This window comes from Heliangelus exortis, chromosome 27, assembly GCF_036169615.1.
Source record: "Heliangelus exortis chromosome 27, bHelExo1.hap1, whole genome shotgun sequence".
Taxonomy (NCBI): Eukaryota; Metazoa; Chordata; class Aves; order Apodiformes; family Trochilidae; genus Heliangelus; species Heliangelus exortis.
In genome coordinates, this window is record NC_092448.1 from 1,022,664 (window position 1) to 1,046,265 (window position 23,602).

Here is a 23,602-nt window from a genome sequence, read left to right on the forward strand (position 1 = left end):
CAGCTTTGGGTGGGTTGAGCTCAGCTTTCTGCTTCCCAGCCTGGTGCTTGAGCTCTAAATTCAAGGTGTTAAAGGAAAAGACACTCATTTCCAGAATGGAAAATGAAAAATATTGAAACAGGAGGGAATTTATCACCTCAAAGAGGTTCAACCCAATTGGCTGCTTCGGGGTTAGTCTGGTCTATCTGGTCTACAACAATATTTTCTGCTTGTTCTAAGTAGTAAGAAGGAACCAGTGATGGTGAAGAACAGCAAACCCCCCCCAGCCTACGAGTCAGAGGAGGAGGAGAAGTGCAAGCCCATGTCCTACGAGGAGAAGAGGCAGCTGAGCCTGGACATTAACAAACTCCCAGGGGAGAAGCTGGGAAGGGTTGTCCACATCATCCAATCCAGAGAACCTTCCCTGAAAAACTCCAACCCTGATGAGATTGAGATTGACTTTGAGACATTGAAACCTTCCACCCTGAGGGAGCTGGAGAGATACGTCACCTCCTGCCTGCGGAAGAAGAGGAAACCTCAAGGTACCTTTTCAACCCCAAACCTCTTTTTTTTCTCCTCATTTCCAGCACTGATTTCCTTCAAACAGGTCAGAAAAAAAGCTGGGGGCAAGGCTCAGTCCCCTTGTCCACTCAGAGAAGATTTTCTTTCATTAACATACACAGTTAACCCCTGCCACAGGCCTGGTGGCACTGACATGGGGCAGCTGATCCCCAAATTCCCTCAAATTTCATTCCAATTAAGAGTTGCCAGGGACTCATTGCAGTTCAAAATTTATTAAACCAAATAATGACCTTTCTGACAAGCAGCAGAGCTCTGGTTTGGGGCAGGGAGTTGTCTGGTTTAATCTATTTTTATCTTTTTCAATCTAGTTTTATCTGGTTTAATATAATTTATATTTTAAGATATATATATCTATTTTAATATACCTTTTTTCCAAAATATCTTCCCTATTTTAATCTACTTAGATACATTTTCTCTTCTTTAATATTATAATCTATTTGAAATGTATTTCAAGTCTCTTTTTCTCCATTTCTGTTGTTCCATTGAAATCCCCATTTTTATTTTAAATCCCTTAAAAATATGTGTTAGAGTAAATATCCAGATTTATACCTGATTAAAGATCAGCAAAACATCTTTTTTACTTAAATCACCTGCAGCAAAAGGAGAAGTGGGAGAGGAAAGAGAGAATTTAAAGGTAAACTCTCAATTTCCCATGGCCTAGGGGTAATGATTCTAGCCCAGGATGTATCCAAGTGGAAAATAATCCTGGAATATTTCCCTAAGTACCCTTGCAAAACTTTTAGATGTTTATTTATCTTTTTTTCAGAGGTCTAATAACAGGCTCAGTGCCTCCAGAGCTTCCAGGCTGCTGCTTCCCCATTTAATTATCATTGAAGTTATTAAAAATCCCACAATTTTACAATTTGCTGCTGCCTCCTTGAGAACTAGCAGCTACAAAAAGCCCCCAAAAAACCTGAATTTTGAGCTCCATGGGGTTCAATCCCTGTGGGACAGTGACACAAGGGGACACCATCAATGGTCACAGACCCCTGTGAGGTTCAACCTCTCGGGGTGGTGACACAGGGGGAACCCCACGATGGCCCCAAAGTCCCCAGGCGTGGGAGTAACGTGGGACTCAGGCTCAGCTCAAGCCTTGGGCAGGTCACAGAATCACAGAATCAGAGAATGGGCTGGGTTGGAAGGGACCTCAGAGCTCATCAACTCCAACCCTTGATCCACTCCCCCCGTGGTTCCCAGCCCATGGCACTGAGTGCCACATCCAGGCTCTTTTGAAATATCTCCAGGGATGGAGAATCCACCCCTTCCCTGGGCAGCCCATTCCAAGGTCTATAAGGAACCCTGTAAGGATTTACCCTCCCTGTAAGGAATTTTTTCCTAATGTCCAACCTAAACCTCCCCTGGCACAACTTGAGCCCAGGTCCTCTTGTCTTGCTGAGAGTTGCCTGGGAAAAGAGCCCAAACCCCCCCTGGCTCCAACCTCCTTTCAGGGAGTTGTAGAGAGTGATTTCCCTTCCTCCCCAGGGAAAATTGTGGGAGACAGAATCCCAGAATTATCCAGCTTGGAAATGACCTCTGAGAGCATCAACTCCAACCTTTAATCCACAACCACCCCAGAGCACTCAGTGCCACATTTAGCCCCTTCTTAAAACCTCCAGGGATGGAGAATCCACCCCCTGCCTGGGCAGCCCATCCCAATGTCTGATCACCTCCCTGTAAGGAATTTTTTCCTAACATCCAACCTAATTAAGCCCAGGCCCTCTTGGCAGAAGGGCCCGACCCCCCCCTGGCTCCAACCTCCTTTCAGGGAGTTGTAGAGAGTGATGAGGTCTCCCCTGAGCCTCCTCTTCTCCAGCCTCAACACCCCCAGCTCCCTCAGCCCTTCCTCACAGGAATTCTGCTGGATCCCTTCCCAGCCTCCTTGCTCTTCTCTGGACCTGCTCCAGCACCTCAATCTCCTTCCTGAGCTGAGGGGCCCAGAACTGGACACAGGACTCAAGCTGTGGCCTCCCCAGGGCTGAGCACAGGGGCAGAATCCCTTCCCTGGACCTGCTGGCCACGCTGTTCCTGAGCCAGGCCAGGATGCCATTGGCCTTCTTGGCCACCTGGGCACACTGCTGGCTCCTGGGCACCTTCCTGGCAATCCAGACTCCCAGCTCCCTTTCTGCCCCTCTGTGCCCAGCCTGGAGCTCCCCAGGGGTTGTTGTGGCCAAAGGGCAGGACCCAGCACTTGGAATGTTGAAGCTGATCCCTCTGCATCCCCCAGGCTGTGCATTGCCCTTTCCTGATGTCCCCTTCTCTCCTTGCAGTGGAGAAGGTGGATGTCATGGCTGGCTCCTCCAAGATGAAGGGGTTTTCCTCCTCCGAGTCGGAGAGCACCAGCGAGTCCAGCTCCTCCGACAGCGAAGATTCAGAAACAGGTTAGATGCAGCTTCTTTAACAACTCAGTCCTAGACCTGGTTTCTGTATAAATAAATATGTTTTCAGTCCTGGCTCGGTCTTTTTAATTATTTTCTTGGCTTTTTTTTTTTTTCCCTTTTTTTTTTTTTTTTTTTTTTTTTTTTTGCTTTTATCATCTCTGTAGTGATAAACTTCCCTCCCTCAACCCTCTGACATCTTTCAGTTGCCCCTTTTTGGGGCTCAACACAGTTTGGCAGGAGCAGTGTTGTCTCTCTGGTGGTTCTTAAGCCTCTGATCCAGGGTTTTTTTAGGAGCTTGTTGATTTCTGTGCTGGACTTAAACTTGGGAGCCACGATGCCTCATTGCTTAATGCCCTAGGTTGGTATTTTGAGCATATTGCTGTGTTTTTCCCTCAAAGGAGAAGTGTAAAACATTGTTGCCACAAAGGGTGGAAAGAGTTTTTTCTTTTTTATTTTAAGGCATCAAGCTGCTGGCAAGGAAAAAAGGATTTCAAATGCAATTTCATTTAAATCTTCATTTCAAATGAAAATTTTAGAATGCCAACTCCTCTTCTCGTTTGTGCCTCATTCATTTGGGCTGAAATGAAGTTCATCTCATTTCTTAATTCTGCTTTCCTTGCAATTCCCTCCTTGGATTTCAGGAAGCAAAGCTTGTGCTGTCACTTCAAGCTGCTTTTTCCTTGGAGCCACTGGCTCAGTGTGGACTCAGGAGGGTTGAGCTGGGCTCATCCCAGCCCTTCAGTCAATGTGTGCATCTCCAGAGGGCTGGGAAGTGGGGGGAAGAGTAATCTGGATTTCTTTTCCTAGCTGGGTTGGGTGTGTAGGGTCAACAGCACTGAAAAAAAAAAAGAGCAGCAATCCAAAAAAAAGATTTACCCCAAAAAAACAAAGGATTGATCAGACTCCCCCTTGAGCCAGTGCTGGAGATGCTTCCCAGCAATCCTGCCCTTGTTAGGAGTTGCTTTGTTTGGGCTGAGTCTGAAGTCTGTTGTCTTTTCATCTCTTCACTATATTTTTTAATACAGTTTGGTGCTTTTTTTGCTTATTGGAGATGGAGAGGTTTTTGTGGAGTGTTTAGGGTTGACTTAGCATTCAGAACATTAAATTATTTGGTAAATAACTTGAATATTTGGTGGATAATCAGGCTAAATTTTGCCTTGGCTTGATGGGGGGGGTGGGGAAAGAAAATCTGCTGCCTTTCTGCTCTGAAATTTTATCCAATTTCTCTTTATTTCTGTCAAGCTCCTGATCACATCAACCAAAATAACCTGGAGTGACTGATTTATCCCAACCCACCTTATCCCATCACATTCATCTTGGCCAACCCCAACTCCTGCCAAAGCCAGAGCCTTCATCCCAGCATCCCATTCCCAAGCAGAACCAATCCCATAAAATTCCTCTGCTAAACCCATCACCTATAAATGCCCAAATTTCCCTTTTATTTAAAATTCTTTTTTTCTTTTTTCCTTGTCTCCCCATCCCTGCCAAGTTGTTGATCCTCAGGTGGATCCTTGACCAGGTTTTTTCTTCTGGATGATGGTTTTCTTCAGGGATCCCTCTTGGAGCATCATCATGGGGGGTCCTAGGTGTGAGGTGGGAATTTTCAGGATGCATTTATGCCAAATCCTTCTCGTTTCAACCTATAAAGGCACCAAAACCCTCTCTGTGCCACTCACTCTGGCAAAACCAGTTCCTAAACCATTTTTTCCTCCTCTTTCCAAGAAAACAGATGGTGAAAACCTTTGGATACAGGGATTTGGATCCTGCAGATCTTCATCCCAGTTTTGGCAACACTTTTAAGATGGTTTAAGGCCTTCAGAAGACCTTCAGAGATGGCTTAAGACCTTTTTAAGACATTTTAAGATGTCTAAAGACCTTTTTAAGATGTTTTTAAGATGATTCAAGGCATTTAGAAGGCCTTCAGAGATGGTTTGATCTTTTAAAGACATTTTAACATACCTGAATACCTTTTAAGGTGCTTTGAGAGCTTTTAAGACCTTTTTAAGACATTTTAAAATGTCTCAAGACCTTTTTAGGATGGTTTAAGGCCATTATAAGACCTTCAGAGATGGTTTATGACCTTTAAAAGCCCTTCTAAGAGCTTTTAAAGACATTTTAAGGTGTTTTCAAAACCTTTTATCATTCCTTAGAACATTTTAAGAGATCTTAACACCTTTTTAAGACCATCTCAGATGTTCATTTTTTGGCACCATGCATTGTCCTGTTAATTCCTGAGGAAAATATCCTTTTCCAGGAGGTTAAATCCATGGCTGCCCCCTCCCTGACATAAATTGAGAATTAGATTTTCAAAATTTGCTGCTAAAGTTTCAAATCTGTCCTGTCATTTTTAATAATCCTTGACATCTTAGCAGTCTCAGTTTCTTGTTAATGAGGTTTTTATTGGCCATGCTGTGGGGTTGCTTTGTGCTTGTGATTTGAAAATCAGTGGCAAACATCAGTCATTTTTTTTATCTTGATTTTTTTGCCTCCTGCATTTAAAAAAAAAAACAAAAACGAGCCAGTTCATCCTGACAAGTCTGAGCAGGCACAGGCACGAGGAAATTATAAGTTAGAATTAATGGTGGTTAATTGCAGTCCTGTTTTCTCTTTCAAGAGTGATTTCTGCTGCTGGCTGGTGGCTCCCTCGAGCTGCACTTCACCTTTTTACTTTTAAAAATTGTACTTATTTCCATCTCACCCACTTGAATCCCATGGCAGCTCCGTGCAGCTGGCAGTGAAACACTTTATGAAATCAAGGAGGGTTTTGTTGCCCCAAATCTGCTGAAAACTCTTGAAAATAGGAGGGAGGAAAAAGAATATTATTCCAGCTTTGAGCTTTGGGCTCTGGTTGGTTCTTCAGCAACTTCAAACCTCCAAAACTCCCTCTTGATGGAAGGAGACATCAGCTCTTGGTCTTTCTGGAAGGTGAGCTCACGCCCAGCATCCACTCAAAGCCCTGGATACGTATCCAGAGCTGTGGATTCCCAGGAATGTCCATTTGGAGCTGTGGATGCCCATCAGAAGCCATGGATGCCCATCTGGAGCCACAAACTTCCATCTGAAACTGGAATTTCCCCACCAGGGATGCCAGCTGAGATCCATAGGTGTCCACCTGGAGCCACAGACACCCATCCAAATCCATGGACACTCATCCAGAACCATGGATGCCCATCCAAATCCATGACCACCCAAGCCTGGCAGCACAATGCTCCAAGGAATCCCAGCTCCTTTTCCCAACACCCCAATGGCATCTTAATCCCTATCTTGCTCTTCACTGCATCCCCAGGTCCCAGCATCCCATTCCTCTTCCCTTCTCCTCCTTTTCCTTTATCCACCAGCTCCAAACATCAGAAATCATCAAAAAAAAGGCACTCAAAAGACCTTTTCCACCTCAAAACCCTGAAACTGAAACCCAGGTGTTTGCAGGTTGATCAGCAGGAGCTGAGTGCTTGGCCCTGAGTTTTTCCCTTCTCTCAACCATTTTTGGTTGGTGTTTTTTTCCCCAAAACCCAACTTTTTTTAATCTACTTCAGCCTTAAAATCTGCAGAACCGCTGGACCCAGCACATTGATCACGTGGTGTCCAGGCAGGCTCAGAAACAGAACCCAGACACCAGTGCTGCCAAAAAAACAGAGATGAAGAAGCGAACTCCAGAAATTCACCTCATTTCTTGAAAGATTCCGGGGAAAAAAAAAACATTGGGGAGCTGATGGGGATGGGGAGCAACAAAAAAATTGCCATGAGGTGTTTCTCCGCTGCCTTTTGCCAGGTGCATCCAAACAAAGGCTGAAATCCCCCAGCTTGAGGGATTTTTGGGGCTGGATGAGCCATCTTGGGTGATGGATTTTATTATTTGCCTGTTTCTTGGTGTGCTGTGTGGTGGAAGTCCTGGAGCCAGACTCCAACCAGTTTGGTTTTGGTGATCAGGCTTTAAAAGTACCCTGGGAGGGGGAAGGTGTTGGGAGCTCATCCCACAGGAAGCTGGCAAACCCAAACCTTCTGGATTTAGGGGGAAAAGATGGATGGAAAACTGCAGTTTGCCATCCTGGGATACTGGATATCTCCTTTCTTTTTTTATTCCTTCTGCCAAGTTCTCTCACTCCTTTTCTGGCCCACCAGAACCACGTGGCCTTCCTGGAATAGCCAAGCAATGGTTTTTTTTTGGCTGTTGGGTCCTTTTCCACCTCAGAGATGCAGATGGAAGGAGACCCAGGGCTCTTGGGGCTTCTTTCCATCTCTTTTTATGCTACAGTTTTCTCCTTTTTGCGACGAAACCCCCCCCAGTTTGGGGGTGAGGGGATTTCCTGGGGAAGTCCAACTTGAGTGATGCTCTAAAACCTTCTCCTTTGGTGCTCTTGGGTTTTTTATGGGGGTGATGGGAGAGAGCAGTACCACTGGGGTACTAACGTTTGCTCTGTTCCCCTTCTGTTTTTTTCTTTTTCAGCAGAAATGGCACCGAAATTGAAGAAAAAAGGGCATTCGGGGCGAGAGCAAAAAAAGGTAGGAGACACCACAGCCTTCTCCCCCTTCTTGAGGGGGGATTCAACCTCCAGGGAGGTTTGGGAATGCTTGGTTGGGTTGCTCATCCCTTCCCTTGGCCAAAGAGGCTTTGGGTTGCTTGGAAGCAAGATACCCCCAGCCAAGTCCCACTATGGGGAGTGTGGTTGAAAGGACCCTGGGAGGGCATTCTGGTGATTTGAAAGGGTCTTTTGGTGACCCAAGAGTGCATTTTGGTGTCTGAAAGGTTATTTGGTAACCAGGAGAGTGTTTGGTTGACTGGGAGAGCCATTTGGTGAACATTTTGGTTGACTGGGAGAGTGTTTTTGTTGATGAGGAAGGTAGGTTTGGTGACCAGGAAGGCATTCTGGTCACCAGGAAGGCATTTTGATGACTAGGAGGGTTTTTTGATGACCAGGAAAGTTGTCTCAGACTGAAAGAAGGTTATTTTGGTAACTGGGGGGTGTCTTTTTCTCCTCCCTTAGCATCACCACCACCACCATCAGCCGGTGCAGCAGCAGCCGCCGCCGCCGCAGCCTCCGCAGCCACCGCAGCAGCCCCCACCTCAGCCACCACAGCCCTTGCCCCCCCAGCCCCTCCCCACCCAGCAGCCCCCCCCGCCACCACCCCCTGTCCCCCAACAAGCTCCTCCACCAATGAAGTCTTCTCCTCCCCCTTTTGTCCCCACGCAAGTCCCTGTCCTGGAGCACCCGTTGCCGGGGAACATGTTCGACACCATGACACATTTCACCCAACCCATCCTGCATCTGCCCCAGCCAGAGATGCCACCCCACCTGCCCCAACCCCCCGAGCACAGCACTCCTCCCCACCTCAACCAGCATGCCGTGGTGTCTCCTCCAGGTGAGCCTGGCTTCTTCTCCAAGCCCCACCGGGTAGCCCAGGTGGGAGGGAGGAGGTTGGGTTGGGTTGGGTTGGGTTGGGTTGGGTTGGGTTGGGTTGGGTTGGGTTGGGTTGGGTTGGGTTGGGTTGGGTTGGGTTGGCAGGGGGGAGCTTTGTTCCTCCTGGGTAGGGTGGTGGGGATGGAGGAGAGGTTTTTGGGTCCTCATGTCCCTGGTGCCACCAGCTGACAGTTACATGGTGATGGGGTGTGAAGAAGGGACCCCTGGAGATGATCTTGTCCAACCCTATTGCTAGAGCAGGATCAGTTAGAGCAGGTCCCACAGGTCTGCATCCAAGCAGATTTGGAGTGTCTCCTGAGATGGAGACTCCACCACCTCTCTGGGCAGCAGCCCCAGTGCTGTCACCTCACAGTCAAGAGGTTTGGTTCAACCTCCTGTGTTCAAGTTTGTGCCCTTGACCCTTTTCCTGTCCCTGGACACCACTGAGCCTGGTGCCATCCTCCTGCCCCTTGCCCTGTAGGTGCTGACGAGTGCTGATCACCTGCACTCAGCTGCCTCCTCTTCAGGCTGACCGCCCCCCTCTCTCAGCCCTTCCTCCCCAGGGCAGATGCTCTGCTCCCAGTATCTTGGTAGCTCCTCTGTTGGCCTCTCCAGCAGCTCCTTCATCAACCGGGAGACCCAAAACCGGCCGTTGGTTTTTTCAGGGCAGAGTTAGAGGGGGGGAAGAACAACCTCCCTTGACCTACCGGCCACCTCCATCTCCTCTCTCTCTCCAGCTTTGCACAACGCTCTGCCTCAGCAGCCCTCCAGACCCAGCAACCGAGCCGCCGCGCTGCCCCCGAAGCCTTCGCGTCCACCGGCCGTCTCGCCGGCCGTCAGCCAGCAGCCCATGCTTCCTCAGCCTCCTCTTCCCCAACCTCCCCAGGTCCTGCTGGAGGACGAAGAACCTCCTCCGCCTCCTCCTCCTCCTCACCACAACCTGCCTCTGAGCACCAGCCAGATGCAGCTCTACCTTCAGCAGCTGCAAAAAGTGCAGCCTCAGACTCCTCTTCTCCCTTCAGTGAAGGTCCAGTCGCAGCCGCAGCCCCCGCTGCAGCCCCCGCCGGCTCACCCTGCCGTGCAGCAGCTGCAGCACCCGCAGCCGCCGCGGCCCATGCACATGCAGCCCATGCCCTTCCCCTCCCACATCCCCCAGCCCCAACCCCCGCCGCAGCAGCACCCGCCCCCGCAGCCTCCCCCGCCGCCCCCGCCGCCGGCCAAGCCGCAGCAGGTCATCCAGCACCACCCGTCGCCGCGTCACCATAAGCCTGATCCCTACTCGACCGGTGAGCGGGGGACGAGGACGCTTCAGCCGGGTCGCGTCGCAGCGTCGCGGTGGTGGCGATTCAGCGGCGGCGTTGAGTCTCGGTGCTGTTGTGTTGCGGCGCCGCGGTGTCGCCAAGTCGTGGCGTTGTGGCGCAGCAACGCGTCGCGGTGTTGCGGTGCTGCGTTGAGGCGCCACGGCAGTGTGTTGCAGCATCACGGTGTTGTGGTGGCGTGGCCTTGCAACACCACAGCAGTGCTTTGCAGTGTTGCAAAGTCACAGCGTTGCAGCGCCGTGTTGTGGCATTGCGGTGCCATGGCGGTGAGTTGCAGCAGCACAGTGTTGCGCTGTCGCGGTGTTGCGCTGTCGCGGTGTTGTGTCACAGCATGGCAGCATTGCAAAGCTACAGCGTTGCGGTGCTGCAGCGGGGTGTTGCGGTGTCGGGGTGTTGCGGTGTCAAGGTGTTGGGGTGTCGGGGTGTTGTGTTGCATCACAGCATCGCAGTGTTGCAAAGCAGCGGCGTTGCGGTGCCACACTGCAGCAGTGCAGCGTCGTGGCAGTGCGCGGCGGTGCTGCGAAGTCACAGCGTTGCATCACAGCACGGCGCTGCAGTGCTGCAGAGTTACGGTGTTGCGGTGCAGCAGTGCGGTGCAGTGTCAGTACTGTGTCGCGGCATTGCGGTGCCGCGGCGGTGCGGTGCGGCGTCGCGGTGTTGTGATGTCAAGGTGTTGTGGTGCGGCGTTGCGGTGCAGTGTCACAGTGTTGCGATGTCATGGTGTGGCGTCGCAGTGTTGCGATGTCACGGTGACGTGGTGTGGTGTCGTGGTGTTGTGCAGTGTCACAGTGTTGCAATGTCACGGTGTCGCGGTGCAGTGTCACAGTGTTGCAACGTCATGGTGATGCGGTGTGGTGTCGCGGTGTTGCGATGTCACGGTGTTGCGGTGTGTTGTGGTGCAGCATCGCGGTGTTGCAGCGCGGTGTCGCAGAGTTGCGATGTCGCTGTGTCGCGGTGTTGCGATGTCACGGTGTTGCCACATCATGGCAGTGCAGTGCGGTGTCACAAGGTCGCGGTGTCGTGGCGTTGTGTTTTTGAGGAACTCGAGGATCCCAAGTAATTTTGAGGAACTTGAGGATCTCGTGTGTGTTGAGGATCTTTGGGTGTTTGAGGAACCCCGGGGATCTCTGATTTTCCCGGAAGGGTGATCTCAGGGTTCTCATTTTTGAGGATCTTGAGGCTTGGAAATCTTGGAGGAACTCGGGGATCCCAGATCTCTGAAGTCAGGGATCTTAAGGACCTCATTTCTGAGGGTCCCCAGGGTCTTACATTTTCCAGGATCTGGAGTTTCTGGAGCGTGAGGGTCACAGGTTACTGAGGAAATCAAGGATCTAATTTTTGGGAATGTCGGTCAAGTTTTTTTTTTTCTCAAGTTTTTGAGAATCTTGCTGCCAAATCTTTGAGGATCTTGAGGTCTTTGAGGCCCTCGAGGATCTCAAGTTTTTTAATAACAAGGACCTGGAATTTTTGAGGATCCCAAACATCCCAGTTTTCTGAAGAACTCCGTGGAGTTTTCAGATTTTTAAGGAACAAGGACCAGAAATCTTTGAGGATCTGAAGTATTTCAGACTTCAGTTCTCAGGACAGCTCTGAGGTTGGCATCAGAAGTCCAGATCCGGGAGGCCTGTGACCTCCAACCACCTCAGAAATGGGAAGCAGCAGCTGGGATAACATGGCCACAGCGATCAGCCTTCAGACTTGGCTTGGAAGATCCCAGATCTCCACCAATGCCATGGGCTGGGTGGTGCCACCACCATCATTCCCTGCTGGAAAACATCTCTGGAAACTTTAGAGACCCCTAAAACCTCTGGTTTGGGGAGGTTTCACTCCTCCTTTCCCTTGGCTTCTTCAGGTTGTGGCTCGTTGGGTCTTTGTTCCCAGAGTCATCCCGTGGGTGTAGGCAGGAGAAACTTCAGGGATGGAGGGATGGAAGGCAGCACTTGGAGCTGCTTCTCCTGCATGCAGGCAGCTTGGACAGGATGAGCTTGGATACAATGCCCAAGGTGGAGCCTGGTGGCTCCCAAACACCTCCTGGTGCTGGTGGAACCAACACGAACCAGGGGAGCTGGAAATGTCTCTGGAGCACCAGAAGAACAAGGAGAAAGGATGAAATTATGGAGGGCCACCACAAATAGTCACTGCAGAGGCCACCTGGGAGCATCTTCTGCTCCTATTGGCTGGTGGCAGCACCTGGTGGCAGGAGGGAGGTGACAGGGGGTCCCCTGGGGACATCCCAAGGCCACCAAGTTTGAGGGGGGAGACAAAGGGGCGCTGGTGGGTGTGCCAAGGAGCTTTTGGGGGGGTTTTGGGGGCTTTTTTTTCTTTTTTTAGGTGACTTTTTTGATTTTTGGTGCGTGCTGGTGGTGAGGCCACTTCACTGATTTGGTGCCAAACTGTTCCCAGGTCACTTGAGGGAAGCCCCTTCCCCTCTCATGATGCATTCCCCACAGATGCCGCAGTTCCAGGGTTTGGTCCACCAGTCGCCACCTCAACAAACTCTCCAGCCAAAAAAACAGGTAAAAAGGAAAGCAGGACCACCCACCCAGGGGGTCCCACCACCACTGGGGACCACCCTCTACCCATCAGCACCTTTGGTCAACCAACATCTTGGAATCCCAAGGGGGGGGCCACTTGGCCAGTGGTTTGCAAAGGGGGGACTTTAAAGGGTTGCGGGAGAGAAGGGGCACGTTGGGACCTTTTTTTGACCTGTTTTTGGATTTATTTTTTTTTTTCTTTTCGTTCTTGGTCATGGCAGGAGCTGAGAGCCCCCTCCGTCGTCCAATCCCAGCCCTTGGTGGTGAAGGAGGAGAAGATGCATTCTCCTGTCATCCGTAACGAGACCTTCAGCCCTCCCCTGCGGCAAGAGCCGCCCAAACACTCAGAGAGCATCAAACCCCCCACCCACATCCCACAGCGTGAGTCAGGGACACGCCCCTTGGAGAGGGAACCCCCCCAACACCCCCGTGGTGGTGGTGGAGAACCCCCCATCACCTTCATCTTGGTGATGGAGACCACCCCCACCACCCCATTTCGATGGTTGAGCTCTCCCATCGCCCCCGTGTCGGTGTCTTGGACCCCCCCACCATCCTCAGTTTGGGTGGTTGGGACCCCCATGGGGGTGGTAGAGAACCCCCCATCCCCCCCCATGGTGGTGGAGAACCCCCCATCCCCCCAGTTTGGTGGTGGAGAACCCCTCATCACCCCAGTTTGATGGTGGAGACCCCTTATCACCTCCATTTTAGTGGCTCACATACCCCCACCCCCCCATTTTGGGGGTTCCTGATGGACACCCAGAAGTTCTAAAGGGATCTTTTGGGTTTTAGGGACGGAGATGAAGCCCATGGAGGGGGGGGGACGTCCCGTGATCCGACCCCCGGAGCAGAACCCTCCACCACCAGGTGGGCAGGAGAAGGATCGGCAGAAACAGGAGCCCAAAACCCCAGTTGCTCCCAAAAAGGTAACGAGTCCCAGGTCCCAAAAAAAAAAACCAACCCAAAAACAAAAATTGGGACACAACTTCCCAAAATTCAGAACCAAAACTTGCGAAAACAGAGCAGGACCTTGGTGGTGGTGGATGACCAAGATTTGGTGTTTTCCACCTCAAAATTCCTGATGGAGGTTGGAGATGGGACCTCCACCAAGTTAAGGGCTGAGAGGGACAATCCAGAGGGAACTGGAGAAGGTCCAGAAGGAACCTCCTGGGGTTCTGCAAGGTCCTTGGTTTGGTATTCAGGTGAAGGGATGGAGAAACAGCCCCATGGAGGACTTGAGGTTGGTGGTGGGTGGAAGGTTGGCCATGAGCTGGCAAGGACCATGCCAAAAATGTCTCCTGGGCTACGTCAGAAGTGTTGTGGCCAGCAGGTGATGCTCCAGCTCTGGGATCCTCAGGCCAAGGACATGGAGCAGATCCAGAGGAGTCCATGAAGATGATCTAAGAGCTGGAGCACCTTTCCTGTGAGGACAAGCTGAGAGTTGGGGTTCTCCAGCCTGCAGAAGGCTCCGGGGAGACCTTCTCGTGGCCTCTCCAGGTAGAAGGAAGGTGGAGAAAAACTTTTGAGCCATGGGACAGAGGGGCAGCAGCTTTAACCTGAGAGATGAACCCAGGCAAGAAGTTCTTGAGATTCCAGTTGACCCAGAGTAGCTGTGGTTGCCCCATCCCAGGGTGGGGATCAGGTTAGACAGGGCTTGGAGCAACCTGCTCTGGCTGGAGATGTCCCTGCTGATGGTGGGCACCCCTCTGTCCTCTCTGTAGGACCTGAAAATCAAGAACATGGGTTCCTGGGCAAGTTTGGTGCAGAAACATCCCACCACTCCCTCCTCCACTGCCAAATCCTCCAGCGACAGCTTCGAGCAGTTCAAGAGGGCGGCGCGGGAGAAGGAGGAGCGGGAAAAGGCCCTGAAGGCCCAGGCAGAGCAGGTGGAGAGGGAGAAGGAGCGGCTGCGGCGAGAGCAGGAGAGGATGAGGTGGGACCACCACAACCATCACCACAACCTGCCTTGGGGTGGCCTTCCCAGGAGGTCACCCTACTTCTTAGGGAATCACCCAACCAACCTTCCCAGGAGGTCACCCAACTTCTCAGGGGATCACCCAACCAACCTTCCTGGGAAGTCACCCAGCCTTCCTTGGGAGGTCACCCAACTTCTCAGGGAATCACCCAACCTTCCCGGGAGGTCACCAACTTCTTAGGGAATCGCTTAACCTTCCTGGGAAGTCACCCAACTTCTTAGGGAATCACCCAGCCTTCCTGGGAAGTCACCCAACCCAACTTTCCTTGGGAGGTCACCCAGCTTCTTAGGGAATCACCCAACCAACCTTCCTATGAAGTCACCCAACCTTTCTTGGGAGGTCATCCAACTCCTTAGGGCATCACCCAACCTTCCCAGGAGGTCACCCGGCCTTCTTGGGAAGTCACGCAACTTCTCAAGGGATCGTGCAACCTTCTTGAGGGATCACCCAACCTTCCCAGTTCCTGATGGCTTCTCCTGGTGATTTTGGCAGGAGCCGGGAGGACGAGGAGGCGCTGGAGCAGGCACGTCGGGTGCACGAGGAGGTTCGGCGGCGCCAGGAGCAGCAGCAGCAGCAGCAGCCGCCGCCACCACCACCCCCGGTACCGGTGTCGGTGTCGGCGGCGCCGGCACCCCAGGCCCAAAGCTCCCAATCCCAGTCCTCCCAGTCCATGCTGGACCAGCAGCGGGAGATGGCGCGGAAACGGGAGCAGGAGCGGAGGCGCCGGGAAGCGGTGAGTGGGGAACCAAAGGCACCTGGAAAAAAAGCTCCAAAAAGGGGAAAAAAAAAAAAATCCTGGGAATGCTGAAAAATCTGGAAAAAAAAATCCCTGAGGCACCAAAAGAATTGCTGGGGGATAGCAGAAAACTTCTTGATGGGGAAAAAACCCTTTCCAAGGCTCAGAAATCCCCCAGGATGCCAAAATAATGAAAAAATCCTGGGAATTCTGTAATTTTAATTTAATTTCAATTTTAATTTAAATGTAATGTAAAATTTAATTCTTAAATTTAGCATAATTTAAATTTAATTTAAATTGAACACAATTTAAATTTAATATTTAAACTTAATGCAATTTAAGTCTAGTTAAATTTAATGCAATTTAAATTTAATATTTAATGTTATTTGAATTTAATATTGAAATTTAATATTGAAATTTAACACGATTTAAATCTAATATTTAAGTTTAATGCGATTAAAATTTAATATTGAAATTTAATGCGATCTAAATTTAGTTTTTTTAATTTTGATTTTTAAAGTTGAAAATTAAAGCGTTCTGTAAAATTAAATCTTTCTTTTTCTTCATCCTCTCCAGATGGCAGCAACGATTGACATGAATTTCCAGAGCGATTTATTGGCGATATTTGAGGAAAATCTTTTCTAGCGACGCCGGAGCAGCCACAGCTCCTCCCGCCTCAACTCTTTGGAGAAAAAAAAAAAAGGAAAAAAAAAAAACAAAAACAAAAAAACTACACACACACACAAAAAAAAAATTGATAAAAAATTAAAAAAAAAAATTTCCTTTTTTTTTTTTTTTTTCCCCCCCTCTCTTTCCTTTCCCCTGGCCAAAAAAAAAAAAAAAAAAAAAAAAAACCACATACAACAACAGAAAAGAAAAAAAAAAGCTTCAGAGTCTCAGTTAAAGTGTTAAAAAAAAAAAAAAAAAAGATTCTCCGGGACGGTGCCTCGGCCTTACCCCCCTCCCCCCCAGATTTCTGGGGCTTTTTCCTTTGTTTTATGAGTTGTGTTTTGTTGGTTTTTTTTTTTTTCCTCCTAGTTTTCCTTCTTTTCTCACCAAAAATATAAAAGAGAATTCAAATCCTCACAGTCCCTGTGCTCAGCACCTCCAGCCCACCCTGGGAACAGGTGCCCCCTCTAGAGTGATTTTGGTTCTTTTTCAACCATTTTTGGGTTGTTTGTTTTTGGTTTTTTTTTTTTTTTTAGTGGGTTATCCAGGATAGGGGCTGGAAAAGGTGCTGGGAAGGGTGCAGGGGGGTGGAAATTTTCCCCTTTTTTACTCATTTTTATTTTTTCTCCTTCGTATGTTTTTTCTCCTTTTCACCATTTTAATCCTTTTCTCCCTTTTTTTCTTCCCTTTCCTGCCTTACTTCCTGTTTGTAATTTTTTCTGCTTTTTTCCTTTCTCTTGATTTCTCTTTTTACTCTTTATTTTTTCCCTTTCCCCTCCTTTTTTTCTCATTTTGCTTTACCATTTTCCCCCCTTTTTCCTCTGTTATTCCTCCTCCTTCCATTCTCCCTCACTTTTCCACTTTTTCTCCTTTTATTCCTTTTTTCCCTCTCTTTTTCCTCCCCCCCTAATTATTCCTTTCCTCATTTTCCCTCCTCCATCCCCATTTTCCTCTTTTTTAGGGACCCCCCAAATCCACCCCCCAACCCTTTTTCCCTCTTGACCCTTTTCCCCCCAAAACCCACCCAGTTTCTTTATTTTTTGTTTTAAATCCCCAATTCTTTTTTTTTTTTTTTTTTTTTTCCTCATTCCTTGAGCTGATTTCTTTTTTTAATTAAACCCCTGACGTTTTTCCACTTTTCCAAAAAAAAAATCTCACAATCTCCCGGGTCTCACGTGGGGGCAAGGGGTGGACACTCCCCACCTCACCCCACCTCCCCCCCCCCATTAATTTTATTATTATTATTAATATTATTATTATAATATTTTGTCAGTCTCATCCCCCTCAGTGCCATAAAACCCCCCCTGGGCCCCCCCGGAGCCGCCGCTCGGTTTTTCCTCGTCCCCTCGCGCCGTCGCCGGTGGGTCTGTGCCCTGATGGAATAAACGCAGCTCTTTTGGTTTTTTTTTTAAAAAAATCGCTGGGTTTTGCCCTATTTCTTCCCCCCCCACCCAGGGTGGGGACGCCGCAGCCTGGAAAAGGGGAGAAAAGGGAGGGGGGGGAGGGATGGGGGGAGGGGGCAGCACCCATGGGTGCCATGCACCACACGTTGACCCAGCAGGGGCTTCACTTGGAATGGAATTTCCTTACAAATGAGTGGGAAAATCAGGTAGGGAGTATTTAAAAAAAATAAATTAATTCTAAAAGAAAAAGGAAAAAAAAAAAAAGTCCACCGGGAAAAAAAAAAGGGGAAAAGAGAATAAGTTTTCAACCTAAAGATTTCTTCCGCGCCTCGTTTTAACTTCAAGCTTGAAAATCAGCTTCAGTCTTGAAAAATAGTTGAAGATTTTTAATTAATTACATTCGGAGCGTTTTTATACTGTTCTGTCACTATTTCTATACAACTTTATTATTATTATGAATATATTCCATTAGATTATTCTGGGGACAAAACAGCTCCTCAGGGGCTGTGGCCACAAGGAAGGAGAGGGGAGAAAAGGGGAAAAGGTTAAACTCCAAAAAATAGAAGAAAAGGGGAAAAATAATTAAACTCAAAAAAATAATAGAAAAGGGAGAAAATGAGGCCAAAATCAGGGTTAAAACCATGATGAATTTAAAGGAGATCACAAGAGGGGTTCCGTGGGAGGGTGAGAGACGCAGAGTTTAAGGGGGGAAAGGGAAGCTGGGGGGTGCAAAAAAGGCACAAATTTTTTTCAACTTCCAACTTGAAAATCAGCTTCAGTCTTGAAAATTAGTCGAAGATTTTTAATTAATTACATTCAGAGCGTTTTTATGCTGTTCTGTCACTATTTCTATACAGCTTTATCTATTATTATGAATATATTCCATTAGATTATTCTGGACACAACAGCTCTTCAGGGGCTGTGGCCACAAGGAAGAAGAGGAGAGAAAAGAGGGAAAAGGTTAAACTCCAAAAACAATAGAAAAGGGGAAAAATAAGGCCAAAATCAGGGTTAAAACCATGATGAATTTAAAGGAGATCACAAGAGGGGTTCCATGGGAGGGTGAGAGACGCAGAGTTTAAGGGGGGAAAGAGAAGCTGGGGGTGCAAACAAGGCCAAAGAAGGAATTAATTCCCCACCCAAGGAACCTGGAGATGATATTCCAGACCCGAAAAGGAAAGAACTGAGAGTGAAAGTGAAAGTCAGGGCTAGAGAGGGAGGAGGAAAAACTGAGCGGGGTCAGCCCGAAAACTCTGAGCAGATGAGATGAAGGTGGGGAAATAAGGAACAAAGAGGGAAGAGCAAGTGCTGGAAAAGCAAAACCTCAGCAACCCCCCAGTGGGTTCCGAGTTCACCCATTTGGGAAATCCCATCCCTGGATAAATTTGGTGAGCAGAGCTCCCAAGGTCATCGCTGCCAAACGGGAGCAGAAGGGTTGGGGAGAAGCCTGGAACTGATCTCCCATCCTTTCCATGACAGGCAGAGGAGTCCTGGAGTGGAGGGAAAAAATGTGGAGACGGGAGGGAAAAAATGTGGAGGTGGGAGGGAAAACCTGTGGAGTCAGGAGAGGAAAAATGAGGAGTCAGAAGGGAAAAAATGTGGAATCAGGAGGGATTTCATCCCCTTCATTTAAAGTACCGATATATCAAAAATGCAGCTTTAACGAGGAGGGAGAGTCCCATTTCAATCAAGGCAGCATAATTGGGCTCGATCACAGATATTTCCTCCTCCAGCTTCCTGATCACCCCGTTCATCTGCTCAGCTTTGTCCTCGAAGCCCTCTTGGCGCAGCGCTCTCTCCTCCTGCCCAGACACCAAGGTGATGGTGTGTGCCACGAGAGGGGCACAGAGGCAAGAAGCAAAGGGCATGGGGGACCCCTCTAAGGCCCCTTGGCCATTCCTGCCTGCTGGCCACCCCCGGCCACCTGCAGGCTCCCACTTGGTACCTGGCGTCTATGTCTGATCATTTTGTCCTGCTCCTCCAGCTTCTTCTCACAGGCAGCCTCCAGACTCTTCTTCAGCTGCAGCACGTGCTCCTCTTTGCTGCGGAGCTGGTCCTGCAACTTCACCTTCTCTTCAGCATCCTTCTTCCTCTGGAGCTCCCTCTCCTGCTCAGCTCTTCTATTCCTCTCTTCTTCGACTGGAGAGAGAGAGAGAGAGAGAGAGAGAGAGAGAGAGAAAGAGAAGTGGTGCAAGGGCAGGAGCTGAGCCCCCCAAGCCCACCCCCCAGCAGGACTCTCATCCCTCTCCCTCCTGCTTGGCCCTCTCAAGACACTGGCATTTCTCCAGCCCAGAAATTACTTTTCTTCTGCTTCTCCATCTCAGTCAGAGAGAGGTCTGCTTTGAGGATGCTCTGGGCCAGGGTCTGTCTGCTCTGCAGGAACTCGTGCAGGACAGCAGGAGCCTGGAGGACCACGGGGAGAAGATGGGTCAAGAGGAGACAAAGCAGCGGGGAGGAAATGGTTCCTGACGGGAAGAGGCCGGGACACGGAGGCTCTGCCCTGGCAGGGGAGCTGCCCCGTTCCTACCTTCAGCCCTTTGCCACGCAGTCCCATGTATTTGTCCACCAGGACCTGCTGGTGTCCTCTGAACAGCTCGTAGCCCCCCGGCACGCTGTAGACGCCGTCACCGATCCTTTTATCCAGCTCCTGGAAGAGGTCCCGCAGAGCAGCCTCGCACTTGTCCCGGGACACCTTCTCGTTGGCCTTGCAGAACTTTTTCTTGACTGCCTCCACCTGGCGCTGTGCAGGAAGGTGCAGAGGGAAGAAGGCATCAGCCCGGGCTGAGCTGCCCCCACTGCTCTCCTCCCGGGCAAACCTCCAGCCAGGTCAAGGTGGGAGCCGGGATCTCCCGTCCATCCCTGGGCCGAATCCGCCCGGGACGGACGGACGGACGGAGGGAGGGAGGGAGGGAGGGAGGGACGGAGGGACGGACGGACGGACGGACGGACGGAGGAAGGGAGGGGAGAGATGGGGAGAGCGCTCTGCGGCCACGGCCACCTCTGGAGCGAGGAGCCCGGGAGCAGAGAGCAGCCCAGGGAGCAGGGGCTGCACAACACACACACCCAGGGAGGAGAATCAGGCAGCAGGAGACGGGCAGCACGGAAGGCTGCAGCTTCCAGCCAGGCCACGGACCCTGCTGCCGCCTTCCCAAAGCCAAGGGCACGAGGGTGTCCCTGGGGGAGCACCCACCATGAGCTCTGCCTGGGCGCAGTGCATCTCCTCCTGGAACGCCCGTGCCAGGAACAGCTCCAGTGCCTCCCGCTCACACCGGGCGTGCAGCTCCAGCAGCTCCTCCAGAGTCTCCGTCGGCAGCTCCACCCTCTGCTCCATCAGATCCCGGTACAACCTCACAGCCTCTTCCACCGCCGCTGCGTTCTCAGCCTTGGCCAAGGCCATCACCGTGCTCTCCAGGCACGGCACTGCCCCGCTCCGGATCACCTCCACGTAGGAGGCTGCCAGTTTCCCCAGCACTGCCAAGGAGGAACAAGGATGGGAGCGCTGCAGCCCCGACCAAGGGCGACTCCCAGCCCCCCCTGCCTCCTGACAGATCCCTGCTGAGACTCCCTGACTCTCCCCTTCCCCACCTCACCCTCCCCAGTTCCCTCTCCCCATCTCCCCCCTTTCCCATCTCCCCCTCCCCAATTTCCCACTTTCCCATCTTCCCCTCCCCATCTCTCCCTCCCAAATTCCCCCTCCCCACCTCATCTTCCCCAGTTCCCTCGTCCCATCTCCCACTCCCCATCTTGCCCTGCAATATCCCCACTGAGCATAGCAAGGTGCTCCCAGCCCTTCCTGCTGCCATTGTGGCCTCCCAAATTCCCAAATTCCCCCTCACCACCTCATCCTCCCCAGTTCCCTCTCCCCATCTCCCCCTTTCCCATCTCCCCCTTTCCCATCTCCCCATCTCCCCCTTTCCCATCTCCCCATCTCCCCCTTTCCCATCTCCCCCTTTCCCATCTCCCCATCTCCCCCTTTCCCATCTCCCCCTTTCCCATCCCCCCATCTCCCCCTTTCCCATCTCCCCATCTCCCCCTTTCCCATCTCCCCCTTTCCCATCTCCCCACTGCCCTCTCTCCCACACTCCTCCTCACCTTCTTATTCTCCCTCTTTCCCACCCCACCTGCAGCATCCCCAAGCTCCAAACCCTGAGGCAGGGACAGCAGCCAGCAGAACAGCTCTGCCTTTCCCCACCACCACCATTTCCAGGTGATCCTTCCCCAGGCAGAGTCCCAGGAGCTGCTGCCACCCCCCCTGGGACACTCACGCTTCCCGGTTACGATGTGGCCTCCTGGCACTCTCTTCACCGGAGCCTTTTCCCAGATGTAGCTGCAAAACGTCTCCAGCTGCTGCAGGAATCTGGGATCCAGCCGCTCATCCTCAACCTCCTCCAAGTGGGCCAGGTCCTTCCTTCTGGCTGGCACGTCAAACACAAAGCACTTCCGTTCCGCAAAGAACCGACGGATGCACTCCCGGGTCCGGTTGTAGCCTTGGGTCTCCGGGGTGCTCTCTGTGGGGTGGGAGAACACGGAGCGAGGGCACGGGGCTGGGCTTGTTGTTGGATCAGCCCAAAATGCTGCTGTGTCAGCTGGACATCTCCAGCTGGACATCTCCAGCACCAGAGCACCGGCCCCTTACCAGCCCTCAGCTTCAGAGCATTCTCCAAGTATTGGTCCTCAGAGATTTCCTTCCCATCCAGCTCCAGCTGCAGAGTGAAATCCCGGACAAGCCAGACAAAAGTTGGGAAGAAGGAGGCAAATTTCTCAGAATCCTCCAGCTCATCTTCACTCCTTCTGGGTCCTGCTTTCAACCTGATGTGCTCAGATAGTGTCAGCACGTAGCTGAGGAGCTGGCTAAGGAAACGAGGAGGAAAAGGAGGAGGAGGAGGAGGAGGAGGAGGAGGAGGAGGACGAGGACGAGGACGAGGACGAGGAGGAGGATGAGGACAAGGATGAGGACGAGGAGGACGAGGAGGATGAGGAGGATGAGGAGGACAAGGAGGATGAAAGGAGGAGGAGGAGGAGGAGGTAGGAGAAACCCCCTGGGATTGCTCAGCCCACATCCCTGTCCCACATCCCTGTCCCACATGCCTGTCCCACATCCCATCCCACATCCCATCCCACATCCCATCCCACATCCCATCCCACATCCCTGCTGCTGCTGCTGCTCTCCCACCAAGGATACTGCAGCTGGTCCAGGGCTTGCTGGTCAATGGTGCCTCTGCTGTTGTACATCAGGGTGCTGGAGAGCAGCAGGGTTAACACAAAGATCCAGGTGTCGTTCCTGGTGTCTCCCTGGAACAACAACAAAGCCCCAGATGCCCAGAGCCTGAATGCCCCTGACCAAGAGGCAAGAGCCCCCATCCCATCCCATCCCATCCCATCCCGTCCCATCCCGTCCCATCCCATCCCATCCCATCCCCACCTCTTTGTGCAGCTGGGCTTGTCCTCAACTCTCAGCCCCCAGGCTCTCTCCCAATGCTCCCCCAGCCCTTCCTTCCCCCTCTCCTGCTCTTTTCCAGAAACGCAGAGGAATTTGGTGACTCCTCTCCCCCCAAACCTCCCTCCTCGTCGCCTTTTCCCAGCACAGCCACCGATTCCCACCCTCGGCACCGGGAATGCCCTGACTCTGGGCACCGTGCCTGGCTCTTCCAGAGCTTCCCCAAAGTGCTGGGAAGGCACAAAGGGAGCTCCTGCTCCTCGCACACCTTCTCCGTGTCTCCCAGCCCTTCGGTGTCCAGCAGCACCAGAGTGTGTCCAGGCTGGCAGGGGTGGGCTACACACCACATCCAAATCCCTCTGGTGTGGGACTGCACCGTGGAGCCCAAGGAGAAGCCTGTGGGGAGGATGCCAGGGGGTCAGCAGTGGGAAAGGAAGAGCAGGAGACCCCAGGGGCCTCGGCCATCCAGGGCAGGCACCTCCCTCACCTTTCCTCTGAGCAGCCAGCCTGTTCATCAGGTAGGACTTGCCGCTGCGGTACGGCCCCGTGATGGCCACCACCACCACGGGCTGGGTGACCTCTGACAGCAGCTCCAGGGCTTCCTGCTGGACCACCAGGCCCCTGCTCGGGCTGTTCTCAAGGAGGCAGACAGGCTCTGCCATGGCCACTCGGGATGCCATTGCTGATGGCAGACGTGGGCTTTGTTCATAGAATCACAGAATCAGAGAATGGGCTGGGTTGGAAGGGACCTCAGAGCTCATCAAGTCCAACCCTTGCTCCACTCCCCCCGTGGTTCCCAGCCCATGGCACTGAGTGCCACATCCAGGCTCTTTTGAAATATCTCCAGGGATGGAGAATCCACCCCTTCCCTGGGCAGCCCATTCCAATGGCTGATCACCCTCTCCAGAAAGAAATTCTTTCTAATGTCCAACCTAAACCTCCCCTGGCACAACTTGAGACCTCTTGTGCCCTCTTGTCTTTCTGAGAGTTGCCTGGGAAAAGAGCCTGACCCCCCCTGGCTCCAACCTCCTTTCAGGGAGTTGTAGAGAGTGATGAGGTCTCCCCTGAGCCTCCTCTTCTCCAGCCTCAACACCCCCAGCTCCCTCAGCCTCTCCTCATAGGATCTGTGCTCGAGCCCCTTCACCAGCCCAGTTGCCTCCTTTTGTTATCAATTTATATAATGTTTGTTCATTTAA

At 51.4% G+C, this 23,602-nt stretch overlaps 2 protein-coding genes across 12 annotated transcripts in view; one reads left to right on the forward strand and one right to left on the reverse strand.

Moving 5' to 3' along the window:
* The window catches only part of BRD4 (bromodomain containing 4), a 36,816-nt gene extending 21,056 nt beyond the window's left edge, over positions 1-15,760 (forward strand). For 6 of the 10 annotated variants that reach the window (XM_071727185.1, XM_071727182.1, XM_071727186.1 and 3 more), the window contains 11 exons: positions 220-521; positions 2,829-2,939; positions 7,384-7,439; positions 7,922-8,297; positions 9,073-9,621; positions 12,058-12,170; positions 12,410-12,569; positions 12,978-13,111; positions 13,907-14,118; positions 14,654-14,894; positions 15,474-15,760. In XM_071727185.1, the coding sequence (XP_071583286.1) occupies positions 220-521; positions 2,829-2,939; positions 7,384-7,439; positions 7,922-8,297; positions 9,073-9,621; positions 12,058-12,170; positions 12,410-12,569; positions 12,978-13,111; positions 13,907-14,118; positions 14,654-14,894; positions 15,474-15,542 (2,323 nt within the window). In that variant the 3' untranslated portion in view covers positions 15,543-15,760. The remainder of the gene's footprint in view (positions 1-219; positions 522-2,828; positions 2,940-7,383; positions 7,440-7,921; positions 8,298-9,072; positions 9,622-12,057; positions 12,171-12,409; positions 12,570-12,977; positions 13,112-13,906; positions 14,119-14,653; positions 14,895-15,473) is intronic. The other 4 variants (XM_071727188.1, XM_071727183.1, XM_071727184.1 and 1 more) reach the window with 4 other exon arrangements.
* Positions 15,761-16,289: 529 nt separating this feature from the next.
* LOC139787843 (guanylate-binding protein 1-like) lies at positions 16,290-23,140 on the reverse strand. 2 transcript variants are annotated; one of them, XM_071727194.1, is made up of 11 exons: positions 22,894-23,140; positions 22,675-22,802; positions 22,152-22,261; positions 21,606-21,808; positions 21,235-21,477; positions 20,160-20,440; positions 19,497-19,709; positions 19,270-19,372; positions 18,915-19,108; positions 18,608-18,771; positions 16,290-18,459 (listed from the first exon to the last, which is right to left on the reverse strand). In XM_071727194.1, the coding sequence occupies exons 1-11, from the start codon at positions 23,084-23,086 to the stop codon at positions 18,321-18,323; spliced, it is 1,971 nt and encodes a 656-aa protein (XP_071583295.1). In that variant the 5' UTR covers positions 23,087-23,140; the 3' UTR covers positions 16,290-18,320. The 2 variants fall into 2 exon arrangements, with proteins under 2 accessions (XP_071583295.1, XP_071583294.1); XM_071727193.1 differs by having other exon boundaries at positions 16,290-18,521.
* Positions 23,141-23,602: the final 462 nt, after the last annotated feature.

Coding starts and splice junctions, on each gene's coding strand:
- LOC139787843 (XM_071727193.1), bottom strand. CDS start 23,086: ATGGCATCCCGAGTGGCCATGGCAGAGCCTGTCTGCCTCCTTGAGAAC. Junction 20,441..21,234: donor CCACATCGTAACCGGGAAGC/GTGAGTGTCCCA, acceptor CCTCCTTGGCAG/TGCTGGGGAAACTGGCAGCC. Junction 19,109..19,269: donor GATGGAGAAGCAGAAGAAAA/GTAATTTCTGGG, acceptor CTCTCTCTCCAG/TCGAAGAAGAGAGGAATAGA.